At 47.4% G+C, this 21,105-nt stretch overlaps 1 protein-coding gene across 3 annotated transcripts in view; it reads left to right on the top strand.

Moving 5' to 3' along the window:
• Positions 1-21,105, top strand: part of CHD2 (chromodomain helicase DNA binding protein 2) — a 124,224-nt gene that overhangs the window by 41,153 nt on the left and 61,966 nt on the right. For all 3 annotated transcript variants that reach the window (XM_066240294.1, XM_066240295.1, XM_066240293.1), the window contains 11 exons: positions 453-586; positions 1,914-2,139; positions 3,216-3,316; positions 5,014-5,058; positions 5,225-5,403; positions 7,309-7,433; positions 9,715-9,931; positions 11,772-11,861; positions 12,694-12,884; positions 18,180-18,368; positions 18,922-19,084. In XM_066240294.1, coding sequence (XP_066096391.1) covers positions 453-586; positions 1,914-2,139; positions 3,216-3,316; positions 5,014-5,058; positions 5,225-5,403; positions 7,309-7,433; positions 9,715-9,931; positions 11,772-11,861; positions 12,694-12,884; positions 18,180-18,368; positions 18,922-19,084 — 1,660 coding nt within the window. The remainder of the gene's footprint in view (positions 1-452; positions 587-1,913; positions 2,140-3,215; positions 3,317-5,013; positions 5,059-5,224; positions 5,404-7,308; positions 7,434-9,714; positions 9,932-11,771; positions 11,862-12,693; positions 12,885-18,179; positions 18,369-18,921; positions 19,085-21,105) is intronic.

Here is a 21,105-nt window from a genome sequence, read left to right as displayed (position 1 = left end):
AATTTCATATGCTTGTCACTGGGAAATAAAATACAGGGTTGAGACATTTCACCTTAGAAATGTTGCTTGTCTTTCGCCTACCAGCATGTATTCCTGTTCATTATACATTTTCTGTGTTGTTCCTATTTTGTAATAACACAGTAATGATCTCACTAAAAAAATGAACACATAGGCCTGTCATTGTAGTTTTCCTAGCATTGCTAACACAGATCACGTAAATACAGTCTGTTTTTATTTTGAAATGAGTTAGCCTCCTGAGGTTGTCTATAAGCATACGTTAGTACAGTAAATAGGAAAAGAAATGAACTTGGAGCCCACTGTCAGTGGCTGGTCTGTAAAAGGACACACTGGGGCCAGCGTGGTGTGGTTCTTTGGTCCAGTGATGTTCTGTGTGGCAGTGTTAGGTTCTGAAAAGGTAGTGTCTCATTTATTCAGCACTGTTTCTTCTGCAGTTACAAAGAAGATGATGACTTTGAGACCGACTCGGACGATCTCATTGAGATGACTGGTGAAGGAATTGATGACCAGCAGGATAATAGTGAAACCATCGAGAAGGTCCTGGACTCGAGGCTGGGGAAGAAAGGAGGTATGTGTCCTTGGGAAAGTGAGTTACTTTTCCTATCCGCTCAGTGAGGCCCCAGTTTTACATAGTTCAGCTCTGAAATGTGTTTTGGTCCATGTCCATGTTTATTGTGAAATGTGGACATTTTTCTGACCCATCATGTTTCAGAGCTGAAAATAGAGGGCTGCATTTAATAGTTTCTGAGATGTTAAAAGTGAAGCTAGTCTAGATGTGTTAATACCTTCAAAAGCAGTGATGTGGCAGAGGTTCCTGCTCATCCACCTGAAAACACGTGCCTTTTGTTATTACTGACTCTGCTTGTGAAACGAACGAAACTGGGTCAGTGCCTGGTTTGGATGGTAGTGAAGATTTTTTTATATTGAAATTGATACATCTCCGAACCTAGTTTCTTAAAAGTAATCTTTCCATATAGGAATAATCAAGGTAATACTGAATTTATTTTTCTCTGTCTTTTATTCTTTTCATCCTCAAAAGGTTAAGAAAGTTAAAGGGAATTGATGGGAGAGATTTTTATTTTCTTTCCAGTGAGAGGAGGGAAGGCAGAGACAGACTCCTGCATGCACCCCGATTGGGATCCACCCAACAAGCCCACAGGGGGCGATGCTCCACCCATTCTGGGGCCCCTGCTGCGTCGCAACCAGAGCCATTTTTTTTAGCACCGAGGCAGAGGCCATGGTGCCATCCTCAGCACCCGGGCCAACTTGCTCAGGTGGAGCCCTGGCTGCAGGAGGGGAGGAGACGAGAGAGAGAAGTGAGAGGGGAGGGGTGGAGAAGCAGATGGCGCTTCTCCTGTGTGCCCTGGCCGGGAATCAAACCCGGGACATCCACATGCCCAGGCCGACGCTCTACCACTGAGGCAACCATCCAGGCTTGAGATTATTTTTTTTTACCTTATTCTTAATGTTACTGGAGGGATGGATTTGCTTTCCAAGTTAGGCACCAAAACGAAAGGATGTTGCCGTTGTGTTTGGACACCAGGATTTCATTGATTTCACCAGCAGAATCTGGGAATACATTTTAAGGTGTAAAAATGGGGTTTGCATTTTGAAAGCATTTGCGATCATTGATCTAGTTGATCCTGTATTGTTTGTAAATTCCTGCTTCTTTTAAGTCAGAGGATTTCAGTGTGTTGTCCAAACAGGAGACTTTCTAGACCAGCGGTTCTCAACCTGTGGGTCGCGACCGCGGCGTTTTGGTCGTTGGACCCCCACCGGGGTCGCGACCCACAGGTTGAGAACCGCTGCTCTAGACAGTTGCGTACTTGGGAAGCATTTCAGTGTCAGGTTTCCCATACTTTCTAAAGCGTGTTAAAAACCGGCTCCTTTCCCAGCCACTGGAGCAGCTACGACTGTGTATGCCGTCGAGGCTAACGGGGACCCGAGCGGTGACTTTGACCCGGAGCAGGATGAAGGTGAAGTCCAATACCTCATCAAGTGGAAGGGCTGGTCGCACATCCACAGCACGTGGGAGAGTGAGGAATCCTTACACCAGCAGAAGGTCAAGGGCCTGAAGAAGCTCGAGAACTTCAAGAAGAAAGAGGATGAGATCAAGCAGTGGTGCGTTTTACGTCGCGGATTGAAGGGTGCCCGTGTGGCCTGAGGGACGGGAAGGTTTAGTAGCCCTGGACCACACACCTGTCCGTGTGACACAGATTGTTATTGTGTGTGAGGAATAGGGACAGATGATTCCTAATTTCTGTTTCATTGCTAGGCAAAATATACTATGGGTGGTCTTCAGGTTACGATAGTCTCGACGTCGTATGTTTTGCATTTACGATGCTCACTCCCATAAAAACTTAAAAAATTGAGACGTGTTTCGGCTTACGTCATTAGCGTCATGCTTGTGGACTATGTAGGCAAACTAGTTTGGTTGCGCAGTGGAAGAATATGCAATAGATGGTACAGAATAGTATATTATGTCCTTTTCCTTTTTCTGTGTCTTAGTTGTGTGTTTATGTTCTAGATTATGATTTTACAACTGTTTTAGGGCAGGTGAGTGACTTAGGTGAGGGTGTGTTTCGACTTACACCAAAGTTTGGGTTATATCACTGTCGTAGGAATGGAACTGTGTCGTAACCTGAGGACTCCCTGTATTTTACCACATTACATATTTTCCCTGAGTCAAAAATAAAAAGGCGCATACCTAAGGTAGGAGTAGCTTATAAAGCATAGACTTTTAAAATTCTCAGTACAGTAGTAATCTAATGTCAGGTGACTGCGGTTGTCCTAAAGAGCTTTGGTGCTAAGAATAACTGGTTTCCCCCAAAGAGTCACCTTTCATCAGTTCTGAAGCCCATTATATAGTAAAAACACATTATCTTTTAAATCTGGTAATATTTCTGGGATGCGTTTAGATACAGGCATTATCCCATGAAATGACACTAATGTGTCGCAAAATAGTCATTTTTAGGTTTCTTTGTCAAGAGGCCCTATCAGAGAGGAGTCGTCTGGGGTGATCACTGTTTTCTGGGAGTGTTCGCTTTTGTAAAATCGCTGGGCTGGCTGCTAGATGAATGGGGTGGAAGGAGGTCACGGCTTAGGTCCTGTTCTGCTACCTCTGACTTGGCTCTGACTGATGTTACGGATGGATCCCCCAGATTGAAAGGGTGTGTGTTCTTTTTCTGTCTGTCCAGGCTGGGGAAAGTTTCTCCTGAAGACGTGGAATATTTCAACTGCCAACAAGAGCTGGCCTCGGAGCTGAACAAGCAGTACCAGATAGTGGAGAGAGTCATAGGTGCGAGCTGGGAGCTGGAACGGCCCTCGCTGAGCTCCGGGGGGCGGGGCGGGGCAGGGCAGGGCGGGAATCAAACGGTGCTCTTCTCTAGGTTTCCTTTTGGAGATGACACGGATGCCTAGAGTTATTCTGAAGGGAAAGCTAGCGAGATGTGCGGGTAAACTTGGAGGTGGGGGAATGAGAGGAAGAGGTACAGGGACGGTGCCAAGATCTTTTTTTTTTAAATGAAGTGAGAGCAGGTGAGGCAGAGAGACTCCTGCATGCGCCCCAACTGGGCCCCCTACAGAGGGATGCTCTGCCCATCTGGGTTGCTGCTTTGTTGCTTGGCAGCTGATTTTAGCACGTGAGGGAGGTCATAGGGCCATTCTCAGTGCCCGGGCCCAACTCGCTTAAGCCAATTGAGTCATTGCTGTGGGGTGTGGGAGGGTAGAGAGAGAGAGAGAGAGAGAGAGAGGAAAGAAGAAAGGAGTGGAGAAGCAGATGGGCGCTTCTGTGTGCCCTGACTGGGAATCAAACGATGGACATCCATGGGCCGGGCTGACACTCTACCACGGAGCCCACTGGTCAGGGCCAATGCCAAGATCTTGACCCGGGAGTAGGGGTACCGCTTCTGGAAACGGGCAGACTGAAGGAAGAGCTGATGTTTGGAGAGCAAAACGAGAGCTGGGTCTGATGCCCTTCTCAGTCGTCTAAGTGGAGGGTAGTGCGAAGGCTGCACACGTGTGGGCCTGAGGTTGAGAGCTCGGTTTGGACTGGCGTTTTTGACTTGAGAATTGATAGGTAAGGTAGTATTTAAAGCCTACGATGGCCTGACTGGGCGGTGGCGCGGTGGATAGAGCGTCGGACTGGGATGCGGAAGACCCAGGTTTGAGACCCTGAGGTCGCCAGCTTGGGCACGGGCTCATCTGGTTTGAGCATAAAGCTCACCAGCTTGAATCCAAGGTCGCTGGCTCCAGCAAGGGGTCACTCGGTCTGCTGAAGGCACATATGAGAAAGCAATCAATGAACAACTAAGGTGTCGCAGTGTGCACCAAAAAACTAATGATTGATGCTTCTCATCTCTCCGTTCCTGTCTGTCTGTCCCTGTCTATCCTTCTCTCTGACTCTTTCTCTGTCTCTGTAAAAAAAAAAAAAAAGCCTACGATGGAGTGAGGTCGTCAGCACTAGTGTCTGGGGAGGGGGGTGTGAGAGCATTGCTGCCTTTGGAAGTGGGAGGAGCCGGCGGAGGAGACTGAGGAGGGGCAGCGGTGAGCCAGGCGGAGGGGGCCAGGGGAGAGCTGCACTGAGAGCAGGCGGGCCCCACAGCTCAGGGGGAGGGCCTGCCCCCGGGCCGTCGGACCCGTCGGTGCCGGGCGGGCCGTGAGCACCGGGCCTGGTCCTTGAACCCGGCGGCTGGTGTGGCACTGGAGAAGTGAGTGTGTGCAGTGGGGGGGGTGCAGCCTGACTGGGGTGGCCTCCAGAGAGTGAGGGGAGAGTGAGGGGACAGGGAGGAAGAGTAGCGGTCCCCGGGAGTTCTGCCGAAAGAGGGACAGAGGACCAGAGGACCGGGGTGAGAGCTAGACGGGGCCGTGAGAACACGACTGCGTTTTTCTGTGTGAGATGCCAGTCTGTTTTCACTGCTTCTCAGAGGACTTAAAAATCTCATTCCCTTCTTGACTATAGTGATCACTCTTCTCTCCTCTCTTCCATTTGTTTAGCTGTGAAGACGAGCAAATCTACGCTGGGTCAAACAGATTTCCCAGGTAAGCAAGAGATCTTGTTCATAAATATTGCTCAGTGTTTACAAGCAGTTTATAGTGTTGACAATTTTGCCCCATGATGTTTTTCACTGGTTATGTGTAAAACAGAATGTCACTCCCCCCCTTTGATGGACAGTGGCTGACCTGTACATGTTTGTACACGAACTAGCTCATAGTCGGAAGCCGGCACCTTCCAACGAACCCGAGTATCTGTGCAAGTGGATGGGGCTGCCCTACTCGGAGTGCAGCTGGGAGGACGAGGCGCTGATTGGGAAGAAGTTCCAGGGCTGCATCGACGGCTTCCACAGTCGGAACAGCTCCAAGACCATCCCGACCAGGGAGTGCAAGGTGGGCTTTCCGGGGGCCGGGGGAGTGGTCAGGGGCTGCTCGCTCTGGAACTGGGGAGAAAAACTACTACTGAAGTAAATGGTAATTCCCATTGACACCGAAGAAAAAGCATTAAAAGGAGAGGATAGGATGAGTTGTATAGCGGCCTTGCTGACTTCTTTAATCTTATAATTTATAGAAGGAGATGTGTCTAATTAGGGCTGTTGTGGAGAACACTTGAATGAAGTTAAGTACTTTAAAGAAGAATGATAGGAAGAGGAGCATCTCTTGATTCCTATTTAGTAACTAAGTGTACTGTATTGGCTGGATTGGGTGTACACATCCTTCTCCTTGGCTGTGTGTAGAGGGATGTCCTTGAGTCCTCAGTAATAAAAGTATATGTAAGACGAGGGCTCAGTCTCCAAGAAGGTGACACTCAAGTTCATGGCATGACACCTCTATCTTGAGAACCTCTATCTGTCATGGAGGATCGGTGAGTGTGATAAAAGCGGTGAGGAGAAGCCCAGTCAGAGGAGCACAGAGGTGAACTGGCTGAGCCCCAGTCATTATTGGAGGCTTTCTAAAGAGGAAGTGGTGGCCCTCGAACCAGGTCCCTGTTTGTAGGATAGACCAGTGCTGGGTAGATGGAGAGATGGGCCCCGGGTATTGCCTTGTCCTGAAAGACTCCAAGGTGAAGAGATCCTCCCGGTGCAGCAGAAGGAATAGCAAGGTTGGGAAGGAGGAAGGTAATGTTGACAAGCACCCTGAGGTCACAGTGTGGAGGTCTTGAAGAGGTTGAAGGGTATTTTTTTTTTAAATCTTTTTTTTTTTTTTTTTTTTAAATAGCTGGAAACGGGGAGAGACAGTCAGACAGACTCCCGCATGCGCCCGACCGGGATCCACCCGGCATGCCCCTCTGGGGCTCTGGGGCGTCGCTCTGCCGCGACCAGAGCCACTCTAGCGCCCGGGGCAGAGGCCAAGGAGCCATCCCCAGCGCCCGGGCCATCCTTGCTCCAATGGAGCCTTGGCTGCAGGGGGGGGGGCGTGGAGAAGCAAATGGGTGCTTCTCCTATGTGTCCTGGCCGGGAATCGAACCCAGGTCCCCCGCACGCCAGGGCGACGCTCTACCACTGAGCCAACCGGCCAGGGCTTTGAAGGGTATTTTGACTTTATCTTATGGGTATCAATACGCCTCCTCCACCGAGCAGGGCAGCAGAACAAACACTATTTTATTTAAAGAGCTATGTGTGAGGGCAGTCGTTCATTAAAGCCTGGATGTCCAGAGGTTGGGGCATGCGCCTCAACCAGGATCCACCCAGGGATCCTGAGAGAGAGAGAAGAGGGTGAGAAGCAGGGGATACAGAAGTCCCTGAAGGGAGGACCAGCGTGAGGACAAGGGACATAGCTGTGGCCAAGTAACTTTGGGAAGTATTCCTGAATTTCTCTTGTCAATTCATAAGAGACACAGGCATGTGAGACTCTGAAGAAGTTGTAATGAAATTTATGTAATTTAATTCATTGTTTCCCAAACTGAATTGGCCACAGAATCCATGTTCTCTGCAAACCGTGGAGGTAGGGCCTTCCTAGACTGCTGTCCCTCACACGTCTGGAGCTGAAAACACCACCTTCACCCGCTGCTGTCCAGCGGAGAAGGCATACAATAGGGGCCACTCGGTGATGGTCACAGACTCACCTCCGGGAAGGAGCAAGGCCATGAGTGAGTGCCTCAGGACGCACTCTGGTCTCGGGCACATGGGCCGTGATGGAAGGAGGAGGGGGTGGTGATTTGGGTGTGAAATTTGAAGATTTACGCTTTGGCGCGTACAGCATATACGTCGTGGCAAACATTTTCACGCAGGGTCAGGAAGAAAGTGTTTTTCAGACCCGGGCTCTGCTCACTGGGCTCTGTTCACTGTCGTTTCTCAGGCCCTTAAGCAGAGACCACGATTCGTGGCTTTAAAGAAACAGCCGGCATATCTGGGAGGGGAGAGCTTGGAGCTCCGTGACTATCAGCTCGAAGGTCTCAACTGGCTCGCTCACTCCTGGTGCAAGTAGGTGGAAAAGCTGTCTGACGGGTTCTTCCCTGCTTCTGGCTTCTTTGTTGTTAGTTGCGAAAAATTGCTTTTTTTCTGCTGAGTATTTGTAGAGATAAAAAAATTGTGTGATTGAGAGAAGTCCCCCTGGGTGTTCTTTTATGTATCTGTAATACCATTGTACTCTGAAGTCAAGAAGAGTACAGCCAGCCTTTTGAATCCACAGGTTCAACCAATTTTCTTTTTTTTCCAAGTGTTAGGAGGATAGACAGACTTGATCCTGCAGAGATTAGAGGATCTCTCCAGAGGTTGGGGCCTGTGTCTCAACCAGGATCCACCCAGCAAGCTCCGTCTGGGGCCGATGCTCTGTCCATCTGGGGCCGTGCTCGCAACGGAGCTATTTCTAGTTCTGAGGTGGAGGCTCCACAGAACCATCCTCAGTGCCCAGGGCTGATGTGCTCAAAACAGTTGAGCCATGGCTGCAAGAGGGGAAGAGAGAGAGAGAGAGAGAAGAGGGGGAGAAGCAGACAGTTGCTTCTTCTGTGTACCCTGACCAGGAATCAAACCTGAGACATCCACATGCCTGGCCGATGCTCTACAACTGAGCCAACCGCCCAGGGCCAGGTTCAACCAATTTTTTTTTTGGACAGAGTCAGAGATAGGGACAGATAGACAAGAAGGGAGAGAGATGAGAAGCATCAATTTTTCGTTGTGGCACTTTAGATTTCATTGATTGCTTTCTCATATGTGCCTTGACCATGGGGCTACAGCAGACTGAGTAACCCCTTGCTCAAGCTAACGACCTTGGGTCCAAGCTGGTGAGCCTTGCTCAAACCAGATGAACCCGCGCTCAAGCCGGCTACCTCCGGGTCTCGAACCTGGGTCCTCCACATCCCAGTCCGACGCTCTATCCACTGCGCCACCGTCCGGTCAGGCTCAACCAATTTTGGATCAAAAATATTCTGGGAAAAAAGCTTGTTAGGGAGAGGAGATATTGGTGGACATTGACCCTGTTTCCTTCTAGTAGGGTGGATAGGTGAGAGAGCTGTGATGGGAAGTGACTCAGGAATAGGCTGTATCTGAACAGCACATAAAATAAGTGTGAGATTTACGGAGGAATGACCTCATCATTCTCCTCAAGTATATTTTGCTTTGATTTTTTTTTGTGTGTGTCTGTGTCCTTTTTCTCTAAATTAAAAATCTGATCTCTTTTTGGTGAATGAAGGAAGCACCTCGTTTTTCAAATCAAGTTGTGTTGAACCCATACATCCCTTTCGGTGCTCTCTGGTTCCCTGGTTAAGTGTGTATTATATACGTGTAAACGTGCAGTGGCCTGATTTCAAAACACTTAATGTTTTCAACCTGTCATATGTGTATTTCTAAATTCCTGCCCAATGAGTGGGTATTTCCTACTTCCTGAATGTAATTTTCCTAACTCTGGCCATTTCATCCAGTTTTTTCTTCTTATATCCACACAATCCTTTTCCTGTTGGTATCCTGTTGAAATCTAGCCCATCTGCTAAAGCACTGTTCTCAAAGTGTGGTCCCAGGCACGCACCTGCATCAGAATGTGCAGGAGTGCTGTTAAAAGTGCGCTTCCTGAGCCCTTTTCCAGATGCTCTGACTCAGCAGCATAGGGTGGGATTCCGAGTTGTCAGCCCTCCACGCCTGTAGATGGCACTGTATTTACAACAGGCTTTGTGCACGGCAGCGTGTGTGTCTAGGGAGTGGTGTGTGTGGCATTGAACAATCCAGTGGGTGGTGGTGGATTGAGGGGGATTTGAGCCAAGGCACCTGTCAGGCTGGGGTTCCCCAGCAGTGGGGCTAGCCAGTCAGCCCAGCCTTCTGTCTGGGAAGCCACGGCCATGCATCTGTGCACTCCTGCCTTCTCTGTTACAGGGGTAGGTGTACAGGCCACAGTGCAAGGCCAGCAATGTAGTTTGGCCAGGCTCTTGAAGTAAGGGAATCCAAATCTTGATCATGCTGAATTCACGTCACTCTGCTCTTTATATCTTCTACTTTCTTATGTAGCAGATTTCATTGCACGTGAGAGGAAATACATTTGAGGCTCACCACAAAATGTCTTGGTCGGTGACATCGGGGGGCATTGGTGTCCTACTGGTTTTGTGTGTGTGCGCGCGCGCGCACAGGACATTGGTGTCCTCACTGGTTTTGTGTGTGTGTGTGTGTGTGTGCGCGCGCGTGCGCACAGGACATTGGTGTCCTCACTGGTTTTGTGTGTGTGTGTGTGTGTGTGTGCGCGCGCGCGCACTAACAATTTCTTTTTTTCTTTCTGCAGAAGCAACAGTGTAATCCTTGCTGATGAAATGGGCCTAGGAAAGACCATCCAGACAATATCATTCCTCTCCTACCTGTTCCACCAACACCAGCTGTATGGCCCCTTTCTTATAGTCGTCCCTTTATCCACCCTCACCTCATGGCAGAGGGAGTTTGAGATCTGGGCACCAGAGATTAACGTAGTGGTTTACATAGGTGACCTGATGAGCAGAAATACGGTGTGTAAACAAAAAGAATGGGGATAGCATCTGTGTTATAAATGTCTTTTTGGAAATTGACCTTATAGCCGTTATAGTGTTTAGTAAAAGTACGATTCTGGCACCTTGCCGTGCCCCCGATACTGGGAGCTGTATGTTTCATAAAAATACAACTGCAACGTGCTTGCTTACTGCTTGAAGAAAATTCATGAAAGGGCATCGCTTAGTCGGATTGCAATGTTGTCTCTCTTCCCTCTGTCCTCTGTATTTCCAAGACGGCTTTATTTTTGAAGGATGATAAGGAGTTAATACCTTGAATAACGTCAGCATGATTTTTGCTGTTTGAGTAGAGAGGTATTGCTGATCATAACTGGGTTCTCAGAGTGCGATTCCTAACCTTTCAGAATGGTGACGTTGCAAGTATAAATGAACAATTTTTAAATTAAGAAAAAGTAATTAAAATGGTGAGGATGCAGAACGTACAAGAAAGGAGTCAGGGGAGAGGACAGCGAGCCTCTCCAAGGCGGCCGACCTGAGCTTTGCCTGTGATTGAGCTTAAGCAGCAGAAATGAAGAACACTGGGACTTGTGTATCTTCGTTTAGCAAGCAGATCTGTTCTTGATAACGACTTTTTTTTTGAAAGCATCCATTCAGTATGTGCCAGGCTCTGAGACAGGTGCCTTACGTAGATTACCTGTAATCCTCATGGTGGGCTACAAAGTAGATCACAGTCTTGCCAACCAGCTGATGACGGTACTGACTCAGCATTTAACCCTTGTCCCCGGCCAGCTAGAATGTGGGGTGCGGACAGTGTGTCTGGTCCCATACCTTTTGCTTTGTCCCCCCCTTCTGTAAGACTGGACTGTTTCTGGGGGATTGCTGGTAATAAGAGCAAGCTGTCAGGAATCTGCAGACCTCTGAGAAATGTTACAATCATGTGTTATCATGCTAATTCAAACTTATTTGCATCAAATATTTTCGTTGTCTCACCTAAACCCTGGGAGACTTCATGGCCCTCAATTTGAGTTTCTAAGAAGGCAGCAGTTTTTAGCTTTGTTAATTCATTTTTTTAAAACCATGGCAAACAAAGGATTAAAAAAATAGATTGTGCAAAATGTAAGCCCAGCATTCAAGGGTGAGGACAAGGAGCGCTCTGAAAAGTTCAGTATTCCTTTATATATATACACACATATATCTCTACCCCTCTGGAGGCAGTCAGCCGCACGTTCTCCTGTCTTGTGACTGTTTTCTGACTTGACCCAAACGCGGGAGCTTTGTCCTGAGCCCTGTGTTGTTCGGGTGCCCGTGACCAGTTATCCCTCTGTGGGCACGGGTTGGCTTTTGCGTCCCTTCACATTGATGTTATTTTCATTTGTGTTGAGTTATATATTCAGCTGTTAAGCTTCCCTTTTCCTTTTTTGGGGGGGGCCCCCATCTTTCTGCTCTATGATAGTGAACTTGCTGACCTACGTAGTGGTTGGAATTTGTTTTACCTGTTGATTAAAAGTATTTGCCCTGCCCAGAGAATAATCAAATTATATTTTCTTGAGTAAATTTTGGTTTTGCGGTTCAACTGCTGATGAAATGCATATTGTCGGGGTCAGTTGTGTTGAGGGCGGAGGGGCAGAGGGAAATGACAGTTTTGTTTACGTTAGGGCAGTAAAGTTTGCTGCTCCATAACTGAGCTCTTCTAATTCTCACTGCTCTGTACTTGGCTTGGTTAGGTCGTTTTAGAATATGTAAGATATATATTAAATTCTAATCATACTTTTTATTGGGCATGTTTCTATTGCATAAGACTTGAAGGGGTCTAAAAAGGTCAAAGTAGAAATTGTATCTTATTTACCGTTTTCTTTTATAGATACGGGAATATGAATGGATTCATTCTCAGACCAAAAGACTCAAGTTCAATGCACTTATAACGACCTACGAGATCCTTTTAAAAGATAAGGTGTGTAATCGGCGGCTCAACTGCTGAACCTTCTAGTGTGACTTGTCCAGATGGTGAGGTCGGCACCACCCACCTGCCATGTTGTTTTTCTTTATTTCTTTAAAAAAGCAAAGAAATGGGAAACATCCATAAAGAATCTTAAGGTTATAAATAGAAAACAGAACCTTCCGTTGAAGGGAGGACCTCAGGTCACCTCATCCATTCAAATTCAACAGGTTGAAGGGGGATCTAGGCCTGTCACTCTGCTGAGGTCCTAGTCAGTCGTTGGAAACTGGGCCTGAGTCATTGCTAAGGGGCTTTTCCAGAACAGATGATGGGGCGGGTCTCTGAGAAGGACAGGACGATGAAGCTCTTTAAACTAGTTCCTTCCTGCAGTTACTAAGAAATGCACGTGGCAGGTGATCCCATTGGTGACGATAAGTGTAAATAAGTTCAATTTGGTGGCTCTTGATGTTTCTGCGCTTTGGGTTTGGGCTGGAGAACAAGGCGAGAAGAATCTTTATGAAGGAGAGAGGGCAAGATCATGTCTTTGTTGTTGTTTTTTGGTTTTTTTGCCCAGCATAGCGATTTTTGTGTCTTTGCTGTGGGCATGCAGCAGTACCTGGCATGAGAGAGCCCCCGTCCCTTTTAGAGAAGGACGCGCTCTATTTGCGTCTTCACCCGGGCGACCAACAGAATGAACAGAACCATCCTCATCCACGTGAAGTCCGTGAAGAATAAATGTTTCTGTGTATATCTTTGTGATGGCATTTGTAGAGATAATTAACACGTGAAAGTACTTTTGGGTTCTCTTCTGACCTGGTGGCTCGTTCTGTTTTGTTTTTTACTTCAGACTGTGCTGGGCAGTATTAACTGGGCCTTTCTGGGAGTGGACGAAGCCCATCGGTTGAAGAATGATGACTCTTTATTATATAAAACTCTGATTGATTTCAAGTCCAACCATAGGCTCCTGATTACGGGGACCCCTCTTCAGAATTCTCTCAAAGAGCTCTGGTCCTTGCTGCACTTTATTATGCCGGAGAAGTAAGCTCCCTTCCTGTGTATTTCAAAACATGCTAGAGTGTCTGAAATGCCAATGCTTTTTATAACTTTTTTTTTAGTAGACCTTAGGGACAATGGACGGCATGTTTTGGGGAAAGCAAAGCGTTAACTGAGGCAGGGACAATATTAAAATGTTCCGTAATAAATGAGAGAAGGCACAGAAATCAGCCTGTTGAGGAAGAAATTAGATTGCATACCAAACACGTTAAATCAGTTACTGCTTTGGGGAAATAATGAGTAAATAAGAAATGTTAGACCTCACTGTTCTAAGGTGGTTAGCACAATTCAGGTGAAGTCTCCAGGTACACCGTGTGATGAGTCCTAAAAATACTTCAGATCCAAACCTCTGCAAACAGAAGCGTCAGCTTCAGGTCTTGGTCAGATCCTATTAAAGATCTGTGGGGTGTCTATTTTGAGAGGATTTTCATGACAGAGATGGTATGCACATTCCAGAAAAGACAGAATTATCCAGTGGTGTTGGATGATCCTTACAATGAAATGTAATGTTGTTGCTCTAATTTGAGGGACCCTGCTCAGCTTGCCCCTTGACAGTTCTGACTCCTGTTGGCCCGCTGTCTCTCCCATTGCTCTGCTTCAGCCGTCTGGCCCCCTCTTACCCCTGTAGCATGCCACGCCATTGCCTTGCTTGCAATCTGGAATGTTCTTGTCACATAGCCAGTCACTTCTTAAGGTTTCTGCCTCAGGTGATGTGACCACCTCCCTTTGGAGGTCTTCTCAGACCACCTTACCTTCAAGTAACCTCATAACCACGCTTATTGTCCCGACCTGGTTCTGTTTTCTGTGTGGCACCTCTTTTTTCTATTTTCTTTTTTCATTTATTTTCTCTTTCACTAAATTATGAGTTCAAATGTAATGGGGATCTTTTTTTTTACTTTTTTTTACTTTTATTGTAGGCAATGGCCTACATTGCCTACAATAGGACCTGGCACTCAGTAAACAGTTCAGTTAAGAGTTGTCAAGGTAAATGCCCGTCTTGTTTAAAATTCGGAAAAGATGTGAGTGCCTGCTGTGTGTCAGAAATGGATCGACACGTTCTGGATAGTCTAATGACCAGCATAGAAATGGTCCCTTCCCTCATAAGGTGTTAACTTCTAAACCAACTTATTGAGGCATAATTGACATGTCGTTGAGTGTACCATTGTAAATATATGATTCATTATTTTTTTTCTAAATCTTTAGAGTTGTGTTGCCATCACCATAATCTAGTTTTAGAATATTTTTTCATCCAAAAACCCTCTCGCCTGTTTGTAGCTAATCTCTTTCGGCTTTAGGCTGTCACGACTCAGCTTTTATCCCTAGTGATACACCTTTTCTAGAAATTCCATGTAGATGGAATCCTAGTAACTAGGCTTCTGTTTTTGGCTCCTTTCACGTAGCACAATGTTTTTGAGATTCACCTTTGTCATAGTTGATCAGGAGCTATTCTCTTATGGACTAATGTTCCATTGTGTGCCTGTCCATTTTCCTGTTAATGGACATTTGGGCTGCTTTAGTTTTGGGCTGTTGTGTCCTTGTGTGGCCTATGTTTTATCTTGGTTAGAGGCTCAGGAGTGGGGTTTATATTGTTAAAAAACTACCAGGCTATTTTCCAAAGAGCCTGGGCTATTTTACATTCCTATTAGGAAACTGTTTGAATTTGTTGGTTTCTCTGTCATCACCAATACAAGGTGTGCTGTCAGTCTCTTGTCGTGCTGTCTCATGGTGGTTTGGACTAGCATTTCTAGGGTGGCTAATAATGTCAGACATCTGTTTACGTGTTCATTAGTCACTTGTGTATCTTTGGTAAACTGTCTCTTCACATCTTTTGCCCATTATAAAATTGGATCGGCTTGTCTTTCGAGTTGAACAGGTTTCTAATTTTTTTCTTTTTAGTGTTCTGGATGCAAATACTTTATTAGTACATGATTTGCAAATACTGTAATTGTCCCAGTCTGTGGCTTATCTTTTCATGTTCTTAGTATTGCCTTTTGCAGAGCAAAAAGTTTTCAATTTGGTGAAGTTTAATTTAGCATTTTAAAAAATAGATTCCACTTGAATGTCATAAAAGAAAATTGTTTGCCTAACCTAAGGTTACAAAGGCTTTCTTTTTTATTTTGTTCTGGAAGTTTTAATTTTTACAGTTAGGTCTGTGTTCTATTTTGATTTTTTTTTGTATTTTTCTGAAGTTGGAAACGGGGAGGCAGTCAGATAGAGTCCCGCATGTGCCCGACCGGGATCCACTCTGCATGCCCACCAGGGGGCGATGCTCTGCCCATCTGAGGTGTTGCTCTGTTGCGACCAGAGCCATTCTAGTGCCTGAGGCAGAGGCCACAGAGCCATCCTCAGTGCCCGGTCCAACTTTGCTCCAATGGAGCCTTGGCTGTGGGAGAGGAAGGAGAGGGGGAGGGGTGGAGAAGCAGATGGGCGCTTCTCCTGTGTGTCCTGGCCGGGAATCGAACCTGGGACTCCTGCACGCCAGGCCGATGCTCTACCACTGAGCCAACCAGCCAGGGCGAATTACTTTTTGTTCAAAGTGTTAAGTGTGAAGGCCTAAGTTCAATCTTGTTTGCTGAGGGATTTTGGAAATTGTCCCACTGCCATTAGTTGAAAATGGTATCCTTCATTAAATTGCCTGGTACCTTCACTGAAAATCAGCTGCGACTCTAAATGTAATGGTCTGTTTCTGAAATGTCCATTCTGTCCCACTGATACATGTATCTGTTCTTATGCTGCTGTATTGATTACTAGCTTTTTTTCCAGCTGAGTTTTGTAGAGTGATCTTGTATCCTGTGAACTTGCAAAGCTTTTCCCCACAGTTTCTTGTTGTTGTTTATTTCTCAGTATTTTTTAGATACAGGGTCACATCTTCTCCTGATAAAGGTGGTTGTATTTCCTTTCCTCAGTGTGGATAGGATGTCTTATTTCTTGCCTTTTTGTTGTACTGGCTAGATCCTCCATGATGGATAGAATTGGTAGGGGTCGAATGGGACCAATAGGATATTTTTTTCTTTTTTTCTTTTTTCTTTTGTATTTTTCTGAAGTTGGAAACAGGGAGGCAGTCAGATAGACTCCCGCATGCGCCAAACTGGGATCCACCCGGCACGCCCACCAGGGGGCGATGCTCTGCCCATCTGGGGCATTGCTCTGTTGCAACCAGAGCCATTCTAGCCCCTGAGGCAGAGGCCACAGAGCCATCCTCAGCGCCCGGGTCAACTTTGCTCCAGTGGAGCCTCGGCTGCGGGAGGGGAAGAGAGAGACAGAGAGGAAGGAGAGAGGGAGGGGTGGAGAAGCAGATGGGCGCTTCTCCTGTGTGCCCTGGCCGGGAATCGAACCTGGGACTCCTGCACGCCAGGCCGACGCTCTACCACTGAGCCAACCGGCCAGGGCCCAATGGGATTTTTGTAGGTACTGTTTGTTGGGCCGAGGACGTTTTCTTCTATCCCTGGTTTTTGAGAGTGTTTATAAGAAATAAACGTTGGATTTTGTCATGGGCTATCTTTCTGTGTATGTATATTGAGATGGCCCTGTGGTGTTTGTTCTTCATTCTATCAGTGTGGTATTAATAGTTCCGTTTTAGATGTTAATCTGGGTAAGTCCGCCCTGATCCTGACGTTGAATGCTTTCTGTATTGTTGCATTCAGTTTGTTAATGTTTTGTTGAGGATTTTTGCATCTGTGTTTTTGAGGGATATTAGTCTCTCGGTTTTCTATTTTGTTTTGATGTCTGCCTGACTTTAGTATCAGGTTCATAGAATGAATTGGGGAATGTTCCCTCCTCTCTTGTTTTCTGAAAGAACTCATCAAGTTGGTGTAGCTCTTCTTTTTAATATTTGATAGGCTTCACCAATATAGCCTTAGGTTTCCTTTGTGAGAAATTTTTTAATGACTGACTCAGTTTTCAGTTATAGATCTAGTCAGGTTTTTTTCCCCGACTTAGTGTTGTTAATTTGTGGCTAAGAATTTATCTGTTTCATCTCACTTGTTCCATTTATTGCCATAAAGTCACAGGATATCCTCCTAATCTTTTTACTCTTTGAAGGATCAGCAGTGATCTATATAATTTTTTGATGACAGTAGCCTGTGTCTTGTCCCTTTTTCTTGGTCATTTTTAGGTGAAAGTTAAGCAGTTTTGGGGACATTTCTAAGGCTCCTGTGGACCCCCCTGACAGTGCACGGTGTGGTCCTTGGCTGGGCCTGAGTTTAGAAATGGCTGCAGACGCTGGTGCGGGCATTGTGCCGGGTGGCAGGGCTGGCGTTTGCCGTCTCTGTCTGTCTCATCAGAGAGCGTATGCCTTGACTGTTCCGTCGCCCCGGATCACGCTGAGGCCCTGGATTTCGTTGTTATGGGACCTGAAGGCCTTAGCAGGCAGGGCCGCCTGGTGTGGGAGCAGCCGCAGGGCAGTGCCCTGTGGCCCGTTGATGGCACACTCCCCCCTCCTGAACTCTCTGCACACAGAACAGCTAGTTGCTCCAAGCAGGCCTTCCAGTGGCAAGACAGCACGTTTCCCTAATCCACATAAAGTACATTGTCTTTACTTTTTTTTATTTTTTGAAGGAAGTTTGATCTTAATGTCTCTTTCCCGATTTCTGCTGCAAATCCTCCAGTAAACCAAAGTTGGCTGAGTTAACAAGTTAAGCTTAAGGCACTAGTATCTAGTGTTCTGGCAGAACTGTTTATTATGGGTGGCAACTTTTAAAATTCCTAACTAGAATTTATGTCACTCATATTAAACATATCATTTGGGTTCTTTCGGTCTGAGGGCTGTCATCGTGTTTATTGTTATAACGCAGTGGCTTTTCAGTGTTTGAACAGTGAAGGTCGTTAATAGAAGTGATAGAGCTTTTACCTTTGAGTGGCGACCACGCTAATACTGCCACTAATGACTCTTTCACCTCTGAATTTCATTTTCCCAAGGAACTGTAGCGTATTGAAAGATAGTTATGGTGATTTTTCCTGCATAATAGCTCACACAATAACTTACTGCGTTTGTGTAGATACTAACTGCATGAGATACTGACGTTTTGCAAACTCGAGATTCAGTCTCAAAATTGGAGACCTGTTATCCAGGGCACACTGATGAAATGAATGCACTTGCATTTTCCCCTCTTATATTCAAGAGCTAGTGACTGAGAAAGTTTATCTTTCCTTATAGGGAAGAATCTTTTTTTTTCTTTTTAAAAGATTTTGTTTTCATTTAGTCCTTTTGAAATAACGTTTGTTGGAAAAACGCCTTTTATTTCTGTGTGACTAAGCACCACTGCACTGTTTGACCTCCAGGTTTGAGTTCTGGGAAGACTTCGAGGAAGACCACGGGAAAGGGCGGGAGAACGGCTACCAGAGTCTGCACAAGGTGCTGGAGCCCTTCCTGCTGCGGAGAGTCAAGAAGGACGTGGAGAAGTCGCTCCCCGCCAAGGTGGAGCAGATCCTCCGCGTGGAGATGTCGGCCCTGCAGAAGCAGTATTACAAGTAAGCTGCCAGCTGCGCTGCGCGGGTACTGAATCGTAATGGGTGTACCTGAAGTGAATACAGTGTTATATATCAGTTACACCTCAATTAAAAAGGATCAAACACAATATCAATATTGTTATGCCAAAAAAAAAAATCAGTGATTATTTTAATATTTTTAAAACGTCCAGTGAGTGTCTACGTTTTCTTGTTTGTCATAAATGTGCGCTCACACGCAAGTACAGACACACCCCTGCGCTTGTTTGCATTGGGGTCTAAGTAAGCCCATACCTTGTGGCATGTCCCTTAAGTCTATTTTACCCCACTCTCCCCGTGTCCTTGTAAACGCTGTGAGTGAGGACAATGAGTCTGCGTTGTGTAGATTTCCTCACAGCCTGGCCTGGGCCGACCCCAGCTCTGTGCATTCTTTAGCATTTGCGCTGGGCGCTTCGCTTCCTGTGCACTCCCAGACGAGCACAGAGGATAGACTGGACTCCGGTTTGTCGTCAGCGTTTCAGAGCACCCCCGTCTCTATTTGTTTGAATCTGACATCATCACCACCTATGATTTGCAGGTGGATTCTGACCAGGAATTACAAGGCTCTTGCCAAAGGGACAAGAGGCAGCACCTCCGGTTTCCTGAATATTGTGATGGAGCTGAAAAAATGCTGCAACCACTGCTACCTGATCAAAGCCCCGGAGGAAAACGAGAGGGAGAACGGACAGGAGGTTCTGCAGGTGCGCGCGCCCTCTGTTCTCGGTGACTTCCTCAGAGAGAGTGTAGATTCTGTAGGGAGAACGGACAGGAGGTTCTGCAGGTGCGCGCGCCCTCTGTGCTCGGTGACTTCCTCAGAGAGAGTGTAGATTCTGTAGGGAGAATGGACAGGAGGTTCTGCAGGTGCGTGCGCCCTCTGTGCACGGTGACTTCCTCAGAGAGAGTGTAGATTCTGTAGGGAGAATGGACAGGAGGTTCTGCAGGTGCGTGCGCCCTCTGTGCACGGTGACTTCCTCAGAGAGAGTGTAGATTCTATAGGGAGAATGGACAGGAGGTTCTGCAGGTGCGCGCGCCCTCTGTTCTCGGTGACTTCCTCAGAGAGAGTGTAGATTCTGTAGGGAGAATGGACAGGAGGTTCTGCAGGTGCGTGCACCCTCTGTGCACGGTGACTTCCTCAGTGAGAGTGTAGATTCTGTAGGGAGAATGGACAGGAGGTTCTGCAGGTGCGTGCGCCCTCTGTGCACGGTGACTTCCTCAGAGAGAGTGTAGATTCTGTAGGGAGAACGGGCAGGAGGTTCTGCAGGTGCGCGCGCCCTCTGTGCACGGTGACTTCCTCAGAGAGAGTGTAGATTCTGTAGGGAGAATGGACAGGAGGTTCTGCAGGTGCGCGCGCCCTCTGTGCACGGTGACTTCCTCAGAGAGAGTGTAGATTCTGTAGGGAGAATGGACAGGAGGTTCTGCAGGTGCGCGCGCCCTCTGTGCACGGTGACTTCCTCAGAGAGAGTGTAGATTCTGTAGGGAGAATGGACAGGAGGTTCTGCAGGTGCGCGCGCCCTCTGTTCTCGGTGACTTCCTCAGAGAGAGTGTAGATTCTGTAGGGAGAATGGACAGGAGGTTCTGCAGGTGCGTGCACCCTCTGTGCACGGTGACTTCCTCAGAGAGAGTGTAGATTCTGTAGGGAGAATGGACAGGAGGTTCTGCAGGTGCGTGCGCCCTCTGTGCACGGTGACTTCCTCAGAGAGAGTGTAGATTCTGTAGGGAGAACGGGCAGGAGGTTCTGCAGGTGCGCGCGCCCTCTGTGCACGGTGACTTCCTCAGAGAGAGTGTAGATTCTATAGGGAGAATGGACAGGAGGTTCTGCAGGTGCGTGCGCCCTCTGTTCTCGGTGACTTCCTCAGAGAGAGTGTAGATTCTGTAGGGAGAACGGACAGGAGGTTCTGCAGGTGCGTGCGCCCTCTGTGCACGGTGACTTCCTCAGAGTGTAGATTCTGTAGGGAGAACGGACAGGAGGTTCTGCAGGTGCGTGCGTCCTCTGTTCTCGGTGACTTCCTCAGAGAGAGTGTAGATTCTGTAGGGAGAACGGGCAGGAGGTTCTGCAGGTGCGCGCGCCCTCTGTGCACGGTGACTTCCTCAGAGAGAGTGTAGATTCTGTAGGGAGAACGGACAGGAGGTTCTGCAGGTGCGCGCGCCCTCTGTGCACGGTGACTTCCTCAGAGAGAGTGTAGATTCTGTAGGGAGAATGGACAGGAGGTTCTGCAGGTGCGTGCGCCCTCTGTGCACGGTGACTTCCTCAGAGAGAGTGTAGATTCTGTAGGGAGAATGGACAGGAGGTTCTGCAGGTGCGTGCGCCCTCTGTGCACGGTGACTTCCTCAGAGAGAGTGTAGATTCTATAGGGAGAATGGACAGGAGGTTCTGCAGGTGCGCGCGCCCTCTGTTCTCGGTGACTTCCTCAGAGAGAGTGTAGATTCTGTAGGGAGAATGGACAGGAGGTTCTGCAGGTGCGTGCACCCTCTGTGCACGGTGACTTCCTCAGAGAGAGTGTAGATTCTGTAGGGAGAATGGACAGGAGGTTCTGCAGGTGCGTGCGCCCTCTGTGCACGGTGACTTCCTCAGAGAGAGTGTAGATTCTGTAGGGAGAACGGGCAGGAGGTTCTGCAGGTGCGCGCGCCCTCTGTGCACGGTGACTTCCTCAGAGAGAGTGTAGATTCTGTAGGGAGAATGGACAGGAGGTTCTGCAGGTGCGCGCGCCCTCTGTGCACGGTG

Source organism: Saccopteryx bilineata, chromosome 7 (genome assembly GCF_036850765.1).
Source record: "Saccopteryx bilineata isolate mSacBil1 chromosome 7, mSacBil1_pri_phased_curated, whole genome shotgun sequence".
Lineage (NCBI taxonomy): Eukaryota > Metazoa > Chordata > Mammalia > Chiroptera > Emballonuridae > Saccopteryx > Saccopteryx bilineata.
This window is presented reverse-complemented; position numbering and strand designations above follow the sequence as displayed.